General features: G+C 45.0%; 1 protein-coding gene across 1 annotated transcript in view; it reads right to left on the reverse strand.

Annotated features, from left to right (window-relative positions):
- Nucleotides 1-20,656, reverse strand: part of cpne4a (copine IVa) — a 37,520-nt gene that overhangs the window by 9,607 nt on the left and 7,257 nt on the right. Inside the window, exons 3-12 of the mRNA XM_085803182.1 lie at nt 19,741-19,812; nt 19,453-19,527; nt 19,260-19,343; nt 16,405-16,494; nt 13,967-14,065; nt 9,785-9,871; nt 8,904-8,963; nt 6,901-7,034; nt 5,067-5,121; nt 3,164-3,215 (exon numbers count right to left, since the gene is read on the reverse strand). Coding sequence (XP_085659308.1) covers nt 3,164-3,215; nt 5,067-5,121; nt 6,901-7,034; nt 8,904-8,963; nt 9,785-9,871; nt 13,967-14,065; nt 16,405-16,494; nt 19,260-19,343; nt 19,453-19,527; nt 19,741-19,812 — 808 coding nt within the window. The remainder of the gene's footprint in view (nt 1-3,163; nt 3,216-5,066; nt 5,122-6,900; nt 7,035-8,903; nt 8,964-9,784; nt 9,872-13,966; nt 14,066-16,404; nt 16,495-19,259; nt 19,344-19,452; nt 19,528-19,740; nt 19,813-20,656) is intronic.

Raw genomic sequence — 20,656 nt, forward strand, 5'->3', positions numbered from 1 at the left:
GACAACGAGGAGTTTTGTTAAAGCGAAGTGTTTCCACACTACATTTATGAGCCTCCGCACCGTGAAATTCTTTGACCGGCGCAAGACAGACTCATGTTTTCATTCATCAAGAATTAAAGTCAGAGGTTGGAAGACGATCACATACCGTCGTAGTTCCCACCATAAACGGAGATTCGGCGGCGTTATTCTCATGACTCGCCACGAAACCGAAAGTAAAGAAACGCTGGTCGGCTCGCCCAGCATTTCCACCACCACTAATAATAACAAAATAACCATAGAGACAAAACCATAGATTTATCTAAAATGGACCATTAACAAGTGGTAACGTAGATTCATCCACATTAATATGAGACTTTTTTATAACCAAATAGAAACTCCTCGTTGTCCCTTTAACTGTGAAAACAAGTAATCGTGACATCCCTAGTCCTGATACATAGAGACAAGTTAAATCTGTGTGTGTGTGTGTGTGTGTGTGTGTGTGGATGCCCTGAGGCAGCAGTGACACACACACACACAGTCTTAATTAAAGGTGTCGTGCTGAAGTGTCCCCGAGTCTCTGAAGGACTTTTAGCAGCGAGAGGACGAGAGACCTTCAGCTAAACAGAGCCGCTCTCTTACTCTCTCTGTCTGTACTGAGGAGCCATCAGCTGATCAGAGCTCAGAGTCGATCAATACAGAGGCAGCGATCAGCTCCCTCTGTCGCCAAAACTCTTAAAGGGATAGTTCACCCAAAATTGAAATCTCACTCATTATCTACTCCCCCTCATGTGGACTAAGGGTTGGGAGAAGTTTCAGAGTCCTCCGTGGCTTCTCTGAGTTACAGGGGGTCTCGGCGTAGCAGTGCATGTCCATATAACGGTTGCAAATGGATATCAACTGTCTTCGTAACAAAAAGACACACCAAAAAACATCCAAATACCTCCATGCTGCTCGTATGTAATGTCCGTCTTGTATTGAAGCCCCAACATGAGAAATTGTCCCAAGAAAAATTAAATGAGTCTATATTTCAAGCTTGTTTGTAGTGGAAGCTCCTCTTCCCAGTTCGTCAGAATTTGACGAACCGGGAAGAGGAGCTTTGAGAAGCTTCCGCTACAAAACAAGCTTGAAAAATTGACTTATTTATTTTTTTTACGAGACGGACATTACATACGAGCAGCATGGAGGTATTTGGATGTTTTTTGGTGTGTCTTTTTGTTACGAAGACAGTTGGTATCCATTTGCAACCGTCATATGGACATGCACTGCTACGCCGAGACCCCCTGTAACTCAGAGAAGCCACGGAGGACTCTGAAACTTCTCCCAGCCCTTAGTCCACATGAGGGGGAGGAGATAATGAGTCAAATTTCAATCTTGGGTGAACTATCCCTTTAATGTGAAAAGATTAAAGTTCAGTTCCTCTCTCCCTCTGTGACCTGATCGGTTATTGATCAGAATCGATCGACCCTGAGGCTCGAACTGTCTAACTGTTGCTCGTCCAATCAGAAGAGCCGGAGTGAAACTGAAGTTTGTTTTGCTTCATTTTTATTCATGAGAATAAAAATATCAAAGCATGAGATAAAGATCTGAGGCATTCTGTGATGTACGGTGGCCCCGAGGGCTCAACGCAACGCGCTGCAGCTTCACAAAACACACACAAGACACAGAGGAGCTGAGACTCAGAAAACAACTTCATCTCCCAACACAACAGCAGCGTTTCTAGGGGACATAATACAGCGAGGGACCGGTCACAATAAAGTAAGGGACAATATAACGAGGGACCGGTCACAATAAAGTGAGGGACCAGGCACAATAAAGTGAGGGACTGGTCACAATAAAGCGAGGGACCGGTCACAACAAAGTGAGGGACCGGTCATGATAAAGCGAGGGACCGGTCACAACAAAGTGAGGGACCAGTCACAATAAAGTGTAGAACCGGTCTGGGGACACGATAAAGCGAGGGACCGGTCACAACAAAGTGAGGGACTGGTCACAATAAAGCAAGGGACGAGACACGATAAAGTGAGGGACCAGTCACAATAAAGTGAGGGACCGGTCACAATAAAGCGAGGGACCAATCTGGAGACACAATAAAGGGAGGGACTTTGATTGATTGAATTTATTTATTTAAAACAGGGACAATGCACAAAGAAACATTAATCTTGTAAAACAAGAAGAGATGCTTTGAGCCAGGTTATAGCAGCAATTGCTAATTTCCGCCTGTAGTCCCTGGGCAGGTAAAGTGCTAAACAGATACAATATTAAGATTAATTGAAATAAGACATGATAACCATAATATTTAAAAATTTGACAGAATGCACTAATAACAATACCAGTCACAATAAAGTGAGGGACCGGTCACAATAAAGCGAAGGACCAGTCACAATAAAGTCAGGGACCAGTCACAATAAAGCGAAGGACCACTCACAATAAAACGAGGGACCAGTCACAATAAGGTGAGGGACAATAAAGCGAGGGACCGGTCACAATAAAGTGAGGGACAATAAAGCGAGGGACCAGTCACAACAAAGCGAGGGACCAGTCACAACAAAGCGAGGAACCGGTCACATTAAAGTGAGGGACCAGTCACAATAAAGCGAGGGACCAATCTGGAGACACAATAAAGTGAGGGACCAGTCACAATAAAGCGAAGGACCAGTCACAATAAAGCGAAGGACCGGTCACAATAAAGCGAAGGACCAGTCACAATAAAGTGAGGGACAATAAAGCGAGGGACCGGTCACAATAAAGCGAAGGACCGGTCACAATAAAGCGAAGGACCGGTCACAATAAAGCGAGGGACCAGTCACAATAAAGCGAGGGACCAGTCACAATAAAGCGAGGGACCAGTCACAATAAAGCGAGGGATCACATTGATCATATTTAGCTTAGCATTAGCCTTTAGCCTGGTCTGTTGCTTTTTGTACTGGTTTTGTAGCTCGTTTGTGTCTCTGTGAGTCCTTGGTCCTATGTTGTGGTCTTGTTTTTATTTCTCTCAGTTTCAGTTCAGATCTTAAACGTTGTGCAGCAGAAACGAACGGAGCAGCAGCTCTGATCAACTAGAGATCAATCAGCACTTTGATGAAAGAAACAAAGGTGGTTTGTTTTTAAAAACCCTCCATGAGTCCTCCAGGTGGACTCAGATCAGGTCTTTGAATCAAACTTGTCTCTCTTCTCTCAGACGTACCTGCACACTCTGGGTTGTCCTCGTTAAAATTCACTGCAAAGTCGTGGGAGACCTAGAGGGGGAGGGGGGAGGGAGAGAAAGGGGGAGACAGAGAAATTCTGTTTGATCTACATTAAAAAAAAGAAAACTACAAAAAGAGGTTCAACAAAGAGATTAGTACTAGCTCTGCTCACCTTCATCCCTCTTCATCTTCTGTTTCACTTTCCTCTTCCTGACATCTAATCTGAGCAGCTGACCCCCCCTCCCTCCCCTTCCTCCCCCACCCCCTCCTCACCTCCTACCCATCCTCCTTCCCCCTGTGCCTTTATTAAACGACTGAACTCACAGAGGCCGTTCAAGAGTCAAGATCAAGATTAACTTCATTGTCCCACAAAGTGAAGGAATTTGTTCTGGGCCATTCGCCCCTATAGCTGCAGCCGCAACACAGAACATACGATCACACACAAACACAAACATACAATAGATATGCGCATCCACATCATACAAAGTGCCGGACTGTGCAGGAAACATGGTGCATTAAAAAATTTGTAGATAACACCTAATAAAGGTAAAACAAAAAGTGCTAAAATTGTAGTAGGAAAAGTACAAACCTATACAGAACGAGCAAACGCAAATCACCTGAGCTCTGGTTTTATCTGACCTTATAACAGGAACAAACGAGTTGTTGAATCTGTTCAGTCTGCAGTGAGGAACTCTAAACTAGAGCACTGTAAAAGAGATTAACAACAGCATTGGTCCAATGGAAGCGCCTCCTGGTGGAGGAATATGGGTTTTGCAAAAGCGCCCAAGAACTGACATCTCTGCATTGTTGGTGAATGAGCAGTGTGGTGTTTTCAATAATTTAAGGACATTTATAGATCACCCACGTTAATAGCATCATTGAGGATCCTTTACAGATAAACATTAACACATCGGTGAGTAAAAAAAAACTGTTGTCTACATTAATGTTTCAATCTACATTTTGTAATAAACAAATTATAAGTATAATTTGATATGACCAAGACACCTAAAAACAAAAACACGGCAGTTTTCATCAATTTACCAGCAAGTGGGCAACACACATACATTGGAGTGAATGGGTTTTCTGGGCGCTTTTGCAATACCCATATCCTGCCACTATGGGCGCAAAACCCTTAAACCCTTAAACCCTTACCACGGGAGTTAATGGAGGCGTCCTTACTCTCTTTTACAGTGCTCTACTCTAAACCTTCTACCAGCTGTCAGGACTTCCTGTCACTTTGTGATGTCAGATATTTAACACAAGCTTCATGAACTTCTTCACCTTTATTTTTACTTTTTATGACATTCTGAATGTTTGTTGACATGATACAGAAGCATCCATCCATCTATCATCCATCTATCGTCTATCTATCCATCCATCCCTCCATCCATCATCCATCCATCCATCCCTTCATCCATCCATCATCCATCCATCTGTCATCCCTCTATCATCCATCAATCCATCCATAAATCATCCATCCCTCCATCCATCCATCCATCTGTCATCCCTCTATCATCCATTAATCCATAAATCATCCATCCCTCCATCATCCATAAATCCATCCATCTATCTATCCATCCATCCATCCATCCATTAATTCCTCCATCCATCCATCCACAAATCATCCATCCATCCGTCCATCCATCCATCCATTCCTCCATCCATCAGTCATCCCTCTATCATCCATCCATCCATCCATCCATAAATCATCCATCATCCCTCCATCCATCCATCATCTATCTATCTATCTACCATCCGTCCGTCCGTCCGTCCGTCCGTCCGTCCATCATCCATCCATCCACCCATCCATCCATCCATCCATCCATCCATCCATCCATCCATCCATCCATCCATCCTCCCCCCCAGACAGAGAGCATGCTGGGAGCAGAGCGGCTCCGTTACCTTGTAGTCTGGAGGGATCTGAGCGCCGAAGCCGAACGCCGGGAACATTTTATCACTGAGAGAAAGAAATTTTAAAAAAGTGATGATGAGTCTGAGAAGAGGCAGCAGGAGGTCTGTGATTGGTCGACAGCAGGAGGTCGGTGATTGGTCGACAGCAGCAGGAAGTAATGAGCTCATTCAGACTGAGCTCCTTCAACACAAAGCTAAAGAAATGACTCCTGATTGGCTGAGGAGGGAGGAGAGCTGGTCAAAGTCCAGGTTCAGGTTCAGGTTCAGGCTCGTCAGGTGAAGCTGCTCACCTGGCCCTTCAGAATAAAAGCTGCGTCTCTCACATCTTCAAACTCAGAGTTGTTTCATCTCCAGAGAACAAAACCAAACTTTTAATATCAAACGTCTGACTGTGCGTTCACACCAAAAGCTTCCATAGCGTCAAAAACGCTCGAGGGTGGGCGTCAGACAAGACAGCTTCCAAAACTGCAAATATTTTCAGCCACTTTGGTCGCTCGTCACGTGACTGACGTCATAGTTCGATCGCACTGGTCATCGGGGAGCCGAAATACAAAAAAAAGGCAGCCGACGGACATCTGAACCGCGTCATAGCTAATTACCCTAAAGTTAAACCTGGCTCAACTTCTCGTCTGGTGACGCTTTGGACGCTTTGGACGCTTTCTGTGCATTCACACCAAAAGCTTCCAAAGCGTCAAAAACGCCGGAAGTCAATTCATTTTCAATGAGAGCCTGGCGACACTGAGTGTCCAAAGCGTCAACAGGCGTCGCCGCGCTTCCAAAGCGTCACCAGACGAGAAGTTGAGCCAGGTTTAACTTTAGGGTAATTAGCTATGACGCGGTTAAGCGGCAACCGGCGGCAGCCTGTCAGAATAGAGATGTCCGTCGGTTGCCTTTTTTTTTCTTTTTTTTTGTATTTCGGCTCCCCAATGACCAGCGCGATCGAACTTTGACGTCAGTCACCTGACGAGCAGCCAAAGCGGCTGAAAATATTTGCCGTTGTGGGAGCTGTCTTGTCTGACGCCCACCCTCGAGCGCTTTTGACGCTTTGGAAGCTTTTGGTGTGAACGCACAGTTTGGAAGCTTTGGACGCTTTGGACGCTTTGGACGCTTTGGAAGCGCGGTGACGCCTGTTGACGCTTTGGAAGCTTTGGACGCTTTGGAAGCGCGTGTGGCAAGGTGAAGAGGGCCCGGGCGGGGATTGAACCCACACCTCCCGGGTAAGAGTCATGCGCGCTTGCCAGTCACCCAAAGGGACATCCCTTTGGCCAAGTAGCCAGGGCACATGATCAATTGGAGGCATAGTGACAGGAACCTCAACTGTCACACGCGGTGACGCCTATTGACGCTTTGGACGCTCGGTGTCGCCGGGCTCTCATTGAAAATGAATGGACTTCCGGCGTTTTGACACTTTGGAAGCTTTTGGTGTGAAGGCACAGTAAAGCTAGACGTTAAAAATGTATATTAACTCGCTATGAACTCCTGATTGAACCCTGAACCGATGAGTGTCTCCTGCTTTAACCCTCCTGTTGTCCTTCTGGGTCAAGGAAGAAAGGACGAAAGAAAGGAAGGAAGGCAAGAAGGCCGAAGGGAAAGAAGGACGAAAGGAAGGACAAAGGGAAAGATGGGAGGACATGCAGAAGGAAGGGAAAAAGGAAGGAAAGATAGGAGGTAGGGAACACATTGGGTCAATTGTTGTTTTTTGTGTTGTTGGTGTTTTGGTACGTTGATGTGTGAGGTTGTTTTGTCTGGTTACTGTGGACTGGTGTGAAATAAACACTTATAAAAATAAAAAACTTGACCCAGAAGGAGGCTGCTGAGGACCCACCTGTCGTAGTCCTGGCAGATCTCGCCCACGGCCACCAGAGCCTTCAGGTACTCGTTGGGCTGGTACGGGTGGATGTAGTGCAGCGAGCAGCTGTTACGAGGGTCCCCGTTCGAGGCCGTGAAGTCGATGGCAACCTCCAGACAGAGACCACAGCCAATCAGAGACCACAGCCAATCAGAGACCACAGCCAATCAGAGGCCAGAGCCAATCAGAGGCCAGAGCCAATCAGAGACCACAGCCAATCAGAGGCCAGAGCCAATCAGAGGCCAGGGAGGCGGGGCCATGGGCTGCTACTGACCACATGACTCATTTAACATTTAATAACAGAAGAGGATGAAGCGTGGAGGAAAAGAGGAAAGAGAGGAAGAGGAAGATTAAACGGATAGTAGCATTTTTTTAAAGTGGGGTTGTATGATCTACAAAGTAATTTATTTGCAGTTGAAGACTCTCTGCACTCCTCCGGTTAGCAACGCCAGCCCATAATAGCCCTGCCCAGAGATTTACAACATACAGTGTTGTGAACAGACCCAAAGAAACGGCCTATTTTCACGGCCTAAAAGAGGTTTTACCTGAAAAAAAAAACACAGTTCCATTGTTCACTATAATATAATTTTTTCCAGCCCTTCAAAGTGCAGGAAAAACACAGTTTTTATTTGGACCTAACCAACTCATGTATCCCTCCGCCCAGGGTTAGCACCCGCCGATCAGCAGTTGGTTAGGTCCAAATAAAAACTGCTAACGGGAGGAGTGTAGAGAGTCTTCTACTGCAATTAAAGTACTTAGGGGCTATTTGTAGATCATACAACTACACTTTAAAAAAAATGATACTATCCCTTTAAGAAGAAGAGATAGAGGAAGAAAAAGGAGTAGAAGAAAAAGAAGAATAGGGAGGAGGAAGAACACTGTCTTGGTGACAAACAGCTGCTGATGAAACATTTACACACTGAGCAGGAAGAGCCACTCCCACAGGAAGCTGCAAGTTGACACGTGTCAACAAGAGGAAGACAGGTGTAAACATGAGGAGGAGGAGGAGGGATGAAAACAATACAGCAGCAAACACACTGTTGTTATCTCAGCTCAATGTGTGTGTGTGTGTTTCCTCTGTGTCAATACCCTCCTGGACATGTTTGTCCACCTCTCACACTTTCCCGACCCCCCCCTTTATATTACAAGTTTTGTCAAATTTTATGTTTAAATATGTAAATGAGGCAATATCTAATGAAATGTGCTAATTTCCAGAACCGTAATCTGAACAATGGATAAAGCCCCTTTCAAAATTCTTGTTTTATTTTGTTGACATATTATAGTCAGAAGTTTTCACCCAGGGGATTTTGGATATCTCTCTTTTTATCACTAAAATACTGTCACCAGCCATAAAGCCCATAGAGCCCCATAGAAATGTTGTGTTTTTGCAGCAAAAACAACTGGCCAGGAAGGGGTTAAACACGTTGAAACTCATGTCAAAAGTGGTTTTCATGTTTAGTCCAGACCCAGCCCGATATGTATCACTAATATTGTGGGAGTAACTGATGTCTAAATTTTGTCCAGGGGTCATGGAAGTGGTACACATTGAGGGATCATCCAAGGGTTAAGAGTTGATTCTGTGAGTTTGAATGAAACTTTATCTATTTATCTGTCTCTGTCATGAACAAAACCCTGAGGATCAGAGTGATGAAGAGGAGCCTCCTCCTCCTCCTCTTCATCACTCTGATCCTCAGTGAACTGTGTCAGCATCCGACTGGTTTAACTGGTCACATCCCAGCTCTAACTGGGACACGGAGCCGTGAGCGTGTCGCCATGGTAACCGTTGTCAGGGGGGAAGCCGGAGATGCTGTGAACATGGGACCCAGAGATGGAATATGAAGCAGGACGGATGACCTGAGACCTGTGTGTGTGTGTGTGCGTGTGTGTGTGTGTGTGTGCGTGTGTGTGTGCGTGTGTGTGTGTGTGTGTGTGTGCGTGTGCGCGTGTGTGTGTGTGTGTGTGTGTGTGTGTGTGCTCACTGTGAACTGGATCTGACAGCCTCCCATGATGTAATCCAGGAACGAGTGCATCTTAATGATCTGAGGAGCAGGAGACAGGAGAAGAAAAGCAGACGACATTAAACAGGTCAGTAAATACTACTACTACTGGTGAATGTTGAACTGTCCCTTTAAATCCCCTACTGGTGAATGTTGAAGCTTTGACGTGTGGTCAAAAAGGCGGGACCACAAGTTGTCCAGAAATACACAAATATTTGTTCTGAGACTGAAGAACGTTAAGTTTTTAGTCAATGTACATTCAAATTAGGGCCAATGGCGGGGATTTTTGGAAAGATTATAGAGAAATTTCTGGAAAAACGTGGTACAATTTCTCCCCCCCAAAAAAGTAAATAAAAAAATAAAAAAAACATCTTGAAAAATGTGGTAAGATTTCTAAAAAAAAAACTAAAAAAAAACCAAAAAGTAAAAAAAAACAAGAAAAAAAAAAGTGTTCAAAATTTCTCAAAAAAAGAAATTAAAAAAAGATTAAAAAAAAAAAAAGATAAAAATGATAGAAAAATGTTAAAATTTCAACAACAAAAAAAGTGATAAAAATTATCCAAAAAAAGAAAAGATTAAAAAAAAAAAAATCCAGGAAAATGTGGTAATATTTCTAAAAAAAAAAATCTCACCAAAACAAAGTTTTAAAATTCTAGAAAAAAAAGGAAAAAAAAGACAATACGTTGATGGATACAGAATGTAACAGCACACATCACTCCGCCCTGAAAAAAATTACCTTCCTGGACGTCACGTAAATTATTATTTAATTATTATAAACCGATTGGAGCCGAGCCGGTTAAAACCCGGATCATTGCAAACCCACCGCCGCCCTTTAAACAAACAGGAAGTCTTCATGCTCTCACCTTACACTGGTTGAGAATCACAATCCCAGAGTTCTTGTAGTTCTTCTTCTTCACTTTGTATTTAGGATTCATGCACGGCCACTGCACCTGCAACACACACACACACACACACACACACACACACACACACACACACACACACACACACACACACACACACACACACACACACACACACACTCTGGTGTCAGACTAAACACCTGCATGTGGTTTCGACTGAGGGGGAGAAAGTGGGACGATGAATATGCAGAGTCATGAGGAGGAAGTGGGTTAAACTGATCCAGAACCAGAACTCAGAGGCTGCAGTTCCTCTGCCGACCACTAGGGTGAGTCAGAGTGTGTGTGTGTGTGTGTGTGTGTGTGTGTGTGTGTGTGTGTGTGTATGTCATGTGTTAACCAGCAGGAAGCAGCTCAGAGTCACATCAACCGTCTCCCTCAGCTGGAGAATCAATTTAACAGTTCAGTGACACACAGACACACACACACAGACACACACACACAGCTGGCCTGAGATCAGTGGATGCTGAACCACTGAGCTACATGTGTTGTTGTCTGTTGTTCTGTAAAGTGAAAGTAGATTTGTGTTGAGTCAGATTCTCGTTAACCGTCCTGACAGATCTGAACAATAGAAGAATTCAGCTCATAATCCTCAAACTGACACTTCATAAAACAACAGAGTGTGACCAGCCATAAACATGGATGAAATGATTCATATTTTACCTAAGAACCTGCTTCTTCACCTGATTCAAGCGTCAACGGATGCTTGATGCTTAATTTAAGTAGATCCCCATAACAAAAATATCTCATGTTTTATCTACAGAGAAAAAGTAAGGCAACTTTTTCTATCATTTTATCACATAGATCAAACTAAAGTAGTCTACCACATTCATTTTGCAAGTACAGTCAACTTAATTTTGCTACTAACATCCAGGGCCGTTGTATAGGGGAGAAAGGTGATGTTAATTCTAGGGGCCCAGCGACCAGTGGGGCCCACAAAAAACCCCAGTAGTCTGATCTTTGTATGACTGAATTATTCTGCATAAGACCCTGACTAATACTCATAGTAATGCTGCATTAACATCAAAACAAAGTAGGCTAAATAAAAAACGATAATATGTATGTAGTCTAAGAAAAAAAGTGGAAAAGTCAGGGGGCAGGGGCCCACTTTAGTATTCTTTCAGGGGGCCAAGAATTCCTAGCAACGCCCCTGCTAACATCAACTTGCTACTAATCAACTTACTTTTGCAAGTGAAGGCAACTTAATACCATTGAGTTGACTTTATTTGCAAAAGTAAGTTGACATCACCTGCAAAAGTAAGTTGACTACTTGCAAAATGAATGTTGCACATACAAAGTCTACTCTTGTTTGATCTACAGGATAAAATGATGCAAAAAGTTGCCTTATACTTTTTTAAAAAGTACAATTCCAGGCGAATTCAACTCAGGCTGTATGTTCCTAACATTTTAGGTCTAAAAGAAGGAATCTGAAGGTTTTCAGTTTAATGTCTCCTGTTTTGTGGTAGTTATGGTCTGTCCCCGCATTGCCACGGCAGCGATGAATGGGAGCAGATTGAAGTTCTGCTGTTTAGGCTGTTTCCATCCCTCAAAGCCACAGACAGCGTCAGATGGAGACTCAAACATGCAGCCAGAAGTTTATTTACTTCAACAAGCCGACATGTTTGTAAAACTAGATCTAATTCAAAGTCTGGCGGAGTCGAGACCCAAGTTGACGCTCGGTGTGTTCAGGTGCAGTGGGAAGCTCCCGTTTGTGTCATAAACACAGGAATATCAACTCTTTACTTGCTTCAAGTGTACATTTTTTTCCACAGACAGTGTCAGATGGAGACTCAAACATGCGCAGAGAAGTTTTTTTTACTTGAAGCAAGTAAAGAGTTGATATTCCTGTGTTTATTACACAAACGGTAGCTTTTCCCACTGCACCTGAACACACCGAGCGTCAACTTGGGTCTCGACTCCGCCAGACTTTGAATTAGATCTAGTTTTACAAACATTTCGGCTTGTTGAAGTAAATAAACTTCTGGCTGCATGTTTGAGTCTCCATCTGACGCTGTCTGCGGCTTTGAGGGATGGAAACAGCCTAAGCAGCAGAACTTCAATCCGCTCCCATTCATCGCTGCCGTGGCGACGCGGGGACAGACCATAACTACCGCAAAACAGGAAACATTAAACTGAAAACCTTCAGATTCATTCTTTTAGACCTAAAATGTTAGGAACATACAGCCCTGAGTTGAATTTGCCCGGAATTGTCCTTTAACTAGTGGGTAACGTAGATTCATCCACATTAATATGAGACTCTGTTAGGTTAGGAGGAGGGGGAGGGGCTAATTAAAACGACCCCTCCCTGCTCGTTAGTGAAGCTCCGCCCCCTCCTGGTCAGGGTGTGTGTTGTCACGGAGACGAGGACACACACACACACACACACACACTCTCTCAGTTCAGTCGTCTCATTACCGCCGACAAGGAGCCGAGCGTTTCCACGGTAACGATCCCGAGGCGCAGTTTTGATGAAATGAATCCTGAGGGTTTGTTAACCTCTACACACACACACACACACACACACACACACACACACACACACACACACGCACCTACACACACACACAACCACACACACACACAACCACACACACACACTAATGAGGGGGTTCCCTGATACAGATGTTACAGTGACTGGATCTGATTGGACGTTCTCTTCATCCTGCTGTTACCAGGAAGAGCTGCACCTCCTCTTCTCTCCTCCTCCTCCTCCTCCTCTTCCCTCTTCCTCCTCCTCCTCCTCCTCTTCCCTCTTCCTCCTCCTCCTCCTCCTCTTCCCTCTTCCTCCTCCTCCTCCTCCTCTCCCTTCTCTCTCCTCTTCCTCCTTCTCTTTCTCTCTCCTTTTCCTCCTCCTCCTCCTCCTCTTCCTTCTCTCCTCTTCCTCCCTCTCACTCCTTCTCTCTCCTCTTCCTCTCTCCTCCCCCTCTTTCTCCTCCTCCTTCTCTCTCTTTTTCCTCCTCCTCCTCCTCTTCCTTCTCTCCTCTCTCTCCTCTTCCTCTTCCTCTCTCCTCCTCCTCTCTCCTCTTCCTCTCTCCTCCTCTTCCTCCTCCTCTCTCCTCTTCCTCCTTCTCCTCTTTCTCCTTCTCTCCTCCTCTTTCTCTCTCCTCTTCCTCCTCCTCCTCCTCCTATCTCTCCTCTCTCTCCTTCTCTCTCTTCTTCCTCCTCCTCCTCTCTCCTCTTCCTCCTCCTCCTTCTCTCTCTACTTCCTCCTCCTCCTCCTCTTCCTCCTCCTCCCCTCCTCTCCTCTTCTTTCTCCTTTCCCTCCTCCTCCTCCCTCTCTCTCCTCCTCTTCTTCCTCCTCCTCCTACTCCCGTTCACTCCTCCTCCTCTCTCCTCTTCCTCCTTCTCTCTCCTCTTCCTCCTCCTCTCTCCTCCTCTTCTTCTCTCCTCCTCCTCCTTCTTCTCTCTCCTCCTCTTCCTCTCTCCTCTTCCTCCTCCTCCTCCTCCTCCTCCTCTTCCTCTTTCTCTCTCCTCCGCCTCTTCCTCCTCCTCCTTCTCTCTCCTCTTCCTTCTACTCTCTCCTCCTCCTTTTCCTCCTTCTCTCTCCTCTTCCTCCTCTCTCCTCCTCCTTCTCTCTCTTCTTCTTCCTCCTCCTACTCCCGTTCACTCCTCCTCTCTCCTCCTCCTCCTCCTCCTCTCTCCTCCTCCCCTCTCTCTCCTCTTCCCCCTCTCTCCTCCTCCTTCTTCTACTCTTCCTCCTCCTCCTCCTCTGAGACTGAGACCTTCAAGGAGCTTTGCCCCTCCTCTTCTTTGTCCTCCTTCTTTCTCCTTTCCCTCCTCCTGCTCTTGCCTCTCACTCCTCCTCTTCCCCCTCTCTTTTCCTCTTTCTTCTCCTCCTTCTCTTCCTCCTACTCCCTCCCTCTCCTCCTCCTCCTCCACCCCCCCACCTCCTCTTCTTCCTCCTCCTCCTGTTTGTTATTAATTAATATTAATTATGCTAATGATGGAGGAGTTCCTGAGCAGCTGATTGGACGGAAGAACAGGAAGTGGTCCCACAGTTCTGGTTCTGGTTCAGGATCGTGTGTGCGTGTGTGTGTGTGTGTGTGTGTGTGTGTGTATGTGTGCATGTGCATGTGTGTGTGTGTGTGTGTGTGTCTGTGGTGTGTGTGTGTGTGTGTTTCCTACCTGCCGTCCGTCGATGGCTCCTCTCATCTCTTTGAACGAAGCTTCAAACTCACCGATGTAGTCGTGTTTCCCGTTGGAGTCCCAGTCCCACACCGTGCACTACACACACACACACACACACACACACACACACACACACACACACACACACACACACACACTCTGGTTTCTGACAGTCAGGTGATGTATTTCATGTTTTCATACATTCATGCAGGAGTTTCGCTGAACAAGTGGGTCAGTCGCTGTGTAGAAGTAAAATACATTTTTCATATATTATATATAGGCCATGTTGCTGCTTCTCTCTCTCTCTCTCTCTGTCTCTCTCTTGGGAAAACGAGCCAATGAGAGGACAGAGATTACTGTCTGTAACACACTTTTTCTCTCTAGAACCATTGTTTCCACTTTGTGTTTAAAGGAGAATTCCGGCCATTTCTGACCCCTAAATCCTTGTCCTGATGGTCACCCGGTGTTGGTTGGAGCAAAAAACTCGACTAAAATTGATGCAGGCAAACCGGAGTTACCATGGCTACCCGGCGCTAGGGATAGCCACAACGCTAACCTATTAGTCCATTTTGGTACCACTCAAGGTGGCAAAATCTAGTAACATTTTTTGAAAAGGTACATGTTCATAGATGATATTTTGGTATGATAACCCATCCTTATGAAGGAGTATTAGGGCCAGCCAAAAAAAAAAAAACTGCAAAAAAAAAAAAATCCAGCGCAAGGGAAAAAAGCAACCAAAAAAATAAATAAATAAAAAAATCCGGCACAAGAAAAAAAAAGTCAGGTAAAAAAATATATATATATAGGATAGGCCTATCTTCTCTCCTCCTCTCCTGTAGTATTTGTAGTATTTACAAATGTTTGTAGTATTTACAAATACTACTACAAGAGCCTGTCTGTCACTCTGCTGCTGTTTTTTTTTTGCCTGGCTTTTTTTTTTTTTCTTGTGTCAGATTTTTTTTTTCTTCATTTTGCCTGAAGTTATCCACCCCCTGCAATAAATAGGCCTCTAAACGCAGGGGGCATATCCTGTTTTCTGCTCATTTTCAGACCTTTACTCATATGTTAAGAGGGTATGTTTGGTAGCATTTTAAAGTGTACAATCCTAGCTTACATTTAGACCTAGTTTTGGGCCTATCTAAAACTATAAAGGCCACATGGTCAAAGGTAAATCTGTCTCAACAACTGTTTTTCCACTATTTTCGCCTAAACTGTAGTCTTTTTTTATAGCACTGTGAAATGTAGGAACAGCACTGACACAAATAACAAAAACTGAAACACTCACAGGACTGTAACAATTCAGGAAATGTATAATCTTCCCATCATTTCCCACTATGAGAGATGATTATGGGTCTTACAGTAAGTGGAACATGGGCCCAGGCGAAGCTCCGCAACTGCTAATTCCTATGTATTTCTCAAAGAGTTTTTCAGTTTTCTATATATATCTTGTCATGTTTTCTATATTACTATCCCATCACAGAGCGCCTGCTCTCCTCGCCACAGAAACAAACACTTTCTCCTTGTTGTGATGATTTCTTTACTAAATAAACGGTCGGAGACATTTTGGACATCACCACTGCACTGCTCCACCATTTATTTTAGTAAAGAAATCATCACAACAAGGACAAAGTGTTAGTTTCTGTGGCGGGGAGAGAAGGCGCTCTGTGATGGGATAGTAATGTCTTTCTGGGATGTTTCAGAGTTCGGCTGTCTGAGGTGAGTGACTATATGCAAAAACACAAAGTTTATAATGTTTATACTCTACACTATATGAGTTCAGTGGTGTCTCTAAGGATTCCAGTCATGTACCATAGATATCTGATTGTTTTCTGAGTGTTTGTTGTGGTTGAAAGAATTGCCCCCATAGGTTAGCGTTGTGGCTATCCCTAGCGTCGGGTAGCCATGGTAACTCCGGTTTGCCTGCATCAATTTTAGTTGCGTTTTTTGCTCCAACCAACACTGGATTTAGGGGTCAAAAATGACCGGAATTCTCCTTTAACACCTCACAGCACAGGATCATCTGGTGGTATAATGTTTAGAGCCATCAGATAATCGGACGTTTGAGGAGGGAAAACGGGCCAAAATCCGCCAGATTATCTTTATGTGTAGACCAGGTGCTGCATCATCGGCAAAAAGGAAAAGATCACAGTTACAGGCTCATTTCATGTCAACAATTTGGGGGTCAAAAAAGGCCGGAATTCTCCTTTAATCATTTCCTGTTTCATTCTGAAATCATTTCCCTGGCTTCCTGTGTGTGGCCTTCACTCTGCTGCTGCTGCTTCACCAAAGTCATGAACTGACGTCCCCGTTTAGACAGGAACATCATCGACTGACACCAGAGACTGTGTGTGTGTGTGTGTGTGTGTGTGTCTGTGTGTGTGTGTGTGTGTGTGTGTGTGTGTGTGTGTGTGGTGTGTGTGTGTGTGTGTGTGTACCTGCAGCTTGCGCTCGTGGTCTCCGCTGCAGAGTGAGTTCAGAGACACTTTGAAGGTTTTCCACACCGGGTTCAGGTTGTTCATGACCGTCTGACACAGGAGAAGAAACAACAGGGCTCATTCTGCTTCCTCTGAGCATGTGTGTGTGTGTGTGTGTGTGTGTGTAGCTGTGTCCCAATTCACCCTAATTTCCTCACCCTAATATTTTGTGACATTTTTAGATTTTTAGATTTTCATTTATTGGTCCCCGAGGGGAAATTCATCATCACTGACTGTACGTTACAATGAAAGACAGCATTGTACATCACAAGACAGACAGTAACTAGAAAATTTCCCCTGGGGAAATTTTGAAAGGGCCACGGGGCTACTTTTTATTTTTATTTATTTAGCCTTTATTTAACCAGGTAAAAAGACCCGTTGAGATCGAGATCTCATTTTCAAGGGTGACCTGGCCAAGAGGGCAGCAGCACACGTCGTCAGCATTATAAAAATACAAAATACATTACAATATTACATTATAATAAATAGGGCCATGTTACAGTAGAGGTTAAAACAAAAGTGCAAGGAGCAAGGGGGTCATGGTGACAAGGTTGGTCAGCAAAGGCACCGCTCAATTGATTTTTGTTGTCGGACCTTTAAGAAGTGACGAAAAACATTAAAAGATACAAGTTCAGACAATTTCAGTTCAGCCTGGAGGTTGTTCCATGTTGATGGAGCGGCGTAACTAAACGCTTTTTTCCCTAATTCAGTCCGCACTCGAGGGATGTTCAAACAATAAATATCACTGGACCTTAAGGCATATCGATTTTCTGTTCGACGGAGGAGTGAACAGAGGTAGGAAGGGACCATACCAAGGAGAGGAGAGCCTTATAGATGATCAGCAGCCAGTGAGTTTCTCTCCGGGTACTCAGAGATGGCCACCCGGACTTCAAGTAGAGCTGACAGTGATGAGTGAGACAACCACAGCCAGTGAAAAACCTTAATGCACTGTGATATACAGTGTCCAAAGCTGCTAGGCTTTTGGACGAGGCACACATGTACAACACATCTCCATAGTCAACTACCGGTAGGAAAGTTGACGACACAAGCAAGTTACGCACTCACACTCTACTGCCGGTTTTACCATCTCTGTCAACATGGGAATGATGATGATGTCACCCACTCTAGCTCTGAACATTGACTCCCATGTTAAATTTGAATTTTGTCAGAAATTTTAATGATTTTAAAACTGCCAAATATCTGAAACTGTTGAAGATATCAATAAGCTGAGAAATAGCTGAATAGTTTAAAGGTTTGTGAACAGTTTAAAAGTTGAATGAAGTCTGTAGCTGAAAGTATGCTGAAGCTATAGAGGCTGAAAGAAGCAGAAGATTTGAAGAGTTTGAAGACTGTTTCAATTCATTTCCTATGGGAGAAAAATTGCAGAAAAAGTTAAATATTTTTTAAAAAGTATAAATAGTTGAAAAGAGAAAAATAATAGCAGGATTGTCCAGAGAAAGCTGCACGCAGGGATCAGTGCCCGGTGCGATGGCCCGTGGCCCTAATTATACACACAGCAACAGTAACAACATACACAACACCAGTGACAACGTGTATGTATGACTTTATTCTCGAAGTCTGTGTTGTTGTTTTTTTCTCAATCTGGCCCTAATACTCCATCGTAGAACTCAAATATAAATATTGCACTGGCTGTATATTTCCATACTTGCGTAGGAACCTTGAATACCGGCGTGCAAAGAATCTTGGGATACGGGAGGCCACGAAGGATCGGTGCGGTGCGTCCTCCTGGAACCGCCAGAGGAAGGCTGCATTTGTCGGAGCCTTTGAATTGAGACAGGCCTAGTCGCGGCACTGTCACGTAATCGGCCTTCGCTTACATGCTGTCATTCCGACATCCCACCATTTGGACATCCCACCATTCCGACATACCGCTATTCCGACATGTGAACATCCCACCATTCCAACAAGGCTTTCAATATAAGGAAATGTGCGTTACTCAACAGGCTCCTCCCTTCTCTAAGACATGCTGATAGAGGAATACCCACATGGTTGTGTGTAATTACACAGCAGAGAGCAGACAGGGACTAGTCTGCCTGTCTGGCCTCTACCTGCTCTTTTTACTAAACTTAACCAACTCCTTTCATCATTGCCTAAACCCAACCAGACTATAATCTTTTGGGGAAACAAATACGCTATTAAAGGAATTGTCGGAAAGGCAGGATGTTTAAAAAAAGAAAAAATACCGTCATTCCAACCTTAGGAGGCAAAAATTGTTGGAATGACGGGACGTTTGATAGAATATTAAGTGTTGCCATTTAGACAATTAGAGGCCAATGTCGGACTGGTGGGATGTCGGAATGCCGGTTGCCCCCCTCGGCCTCCAAATTCTGCTTCCAAAGGCTGCAGTCGCTGAATTGGGACACAGCTTACAGTGTTTCCCCCAGAAAATTTGTTAGTTAAGGTGGTGTCTGACCTGTCGACGGGGGGGTGGGGGGGGTGGGGGGTGGTAGCGCGGAGATCTGTTGACGGGGGGGGGTAGCGCAGAGATCTGTTGACGGGGGGGGAGGGGGGATCGATCGACGGGGGAGGACGCGCCGTGCCGTATTAAAGTTTCGCTTTCAACACGCGCTGCTGTTCTGCGTGCGCGCTTCTCTGTGGTGTGTATGTGTGTGAGAGGATGCGGCCACTCGTCCGACGGGGGGGGGGGGGCGGCGGCGAATATCGCTACAATTTTTTTTTTTTTTAAGATGTTAGTTTAGGCGGTAGCTCTTTGTTGTTAAGGCGGCCGCCTTAACAGGAAAGCGCTGCGGGAAACCCTGGCTTATGTGTGTGTGTGTGTGTGTGTGTGTGTGTACCTCGGTCCTGTAGACGAGCTGCATCGTAGCATCATCGTTCAGTCTGTAGATCTCTAGGAACGGATCAGACTTACTGAAGAAGTCCTGAACACACACACAGATTGGTGTTAAACTTTAAAAGCCATTTGTTGTACTTCTTTGTCTGTTATGACATCACAGCCAGACAGCAGCCAATCAGAGAGGAGGATGTTACCTTGTCGTCCAGTTTCCTGGCGCTGAACGAGAGCTCGATGTAGTCGTCGTTACCGGTCAGCTCCTCTGCTGAGATCTGGACACACACACAGGTTAGGGGTTGACACTCGGTTCATTATGACGTCACATCATTCACAACAGATTTTAAGAAATAAAAAGATTAAAGCTGATTATTCAAGTGCAGCAGCTTCCTGCTCAGAAACCCTTTCAAAATAAAAGCTGAGTGATGTGAGAGCGAGGGCGAGCGAGGCCGACTGGGCAGTGGAGTGGAGGAGAGAGAGCAGCTCACCGTGACGATGGCCTTCCCCACGGTGCCGCCAGGTCGGAGCAGAGCTTTGGACAGCTTCCTCTGGGAGATGATCTACACACACACACACACACACACACACACTGAACCATTAGAACCAACTTGACCATTGGAACCAACTGAACCATAAAGCAGCGTTCACACCGGACGCGATAGACCCGAAGACAATCGCGTCAGACGCTTCATTCGCGCCCCTTGGTCATTTTGGATCATTCGTGTCCATCGCGTCATTCGTGCTAGACGCTCCGCCCGTTCATTTGAAAACCGGTCTCAACCTGCTCTCTTTCCACGTCGATCATGGCTGATATCATCACCGTTGCTGCACTGTACTACTGCTGTACAAGTCTCAGAAACACCGGAAAACCACCTGCTGTCGTGTCTGGTTCACTGTGTGTGTGTGTGTTTTTTTTGTCCACTCTGTGTAGAAGACGGCAGCGGTGCCACACACAGCTCATAGACAATTAGCTTCTCCTTCATGTTGTTCTGAGTGTAAACAACCGTACAGAGAAGTGACGTTGTCGGCTTGAACTGGTCGCTGATTGGATGTCGCGACGCGATGCTGCCTGAAAAGTTCAATATTTTCAACTTTATTCGCGCCGCTCCAGACGCTTCATTCGCGCCGCCTCCGCCTGCATCGCGTGTCATCGCGCCATTTACATTGATTTTCGATGTAGAGTTGCTGCTCCATTCGCGTCTATCGCGTTTGGTGTGAACGCCCCATTAGAACGATTGGAACCAACTGAACCATTAGAACCAACAAAACTATTAGAATCAACTGAACCAACTTGACCATTGGAACCAATGCAACCATTGGAACTGTTAGAACCATTGGAACCATTAGAACCAACTGAACCATTAGAAGCAACTGAACCATTGGAACCAACAAAACCATTGGAAC

This window comes from Trachurus japonicus, chromosome 16 (assembly GCF_045865225.1).
Source record: "Trachurus japonicus isolate A0001 chromosome 16, Traja_1.0".
In the NCBI taxonomy this organism is placed as follows: domain Eukaryota; kingdom Metazoa; phylum Chordata; class Actinopteri; order Carangiformes; family Carangidae; genus Trachurus; species Trachurus japonicus.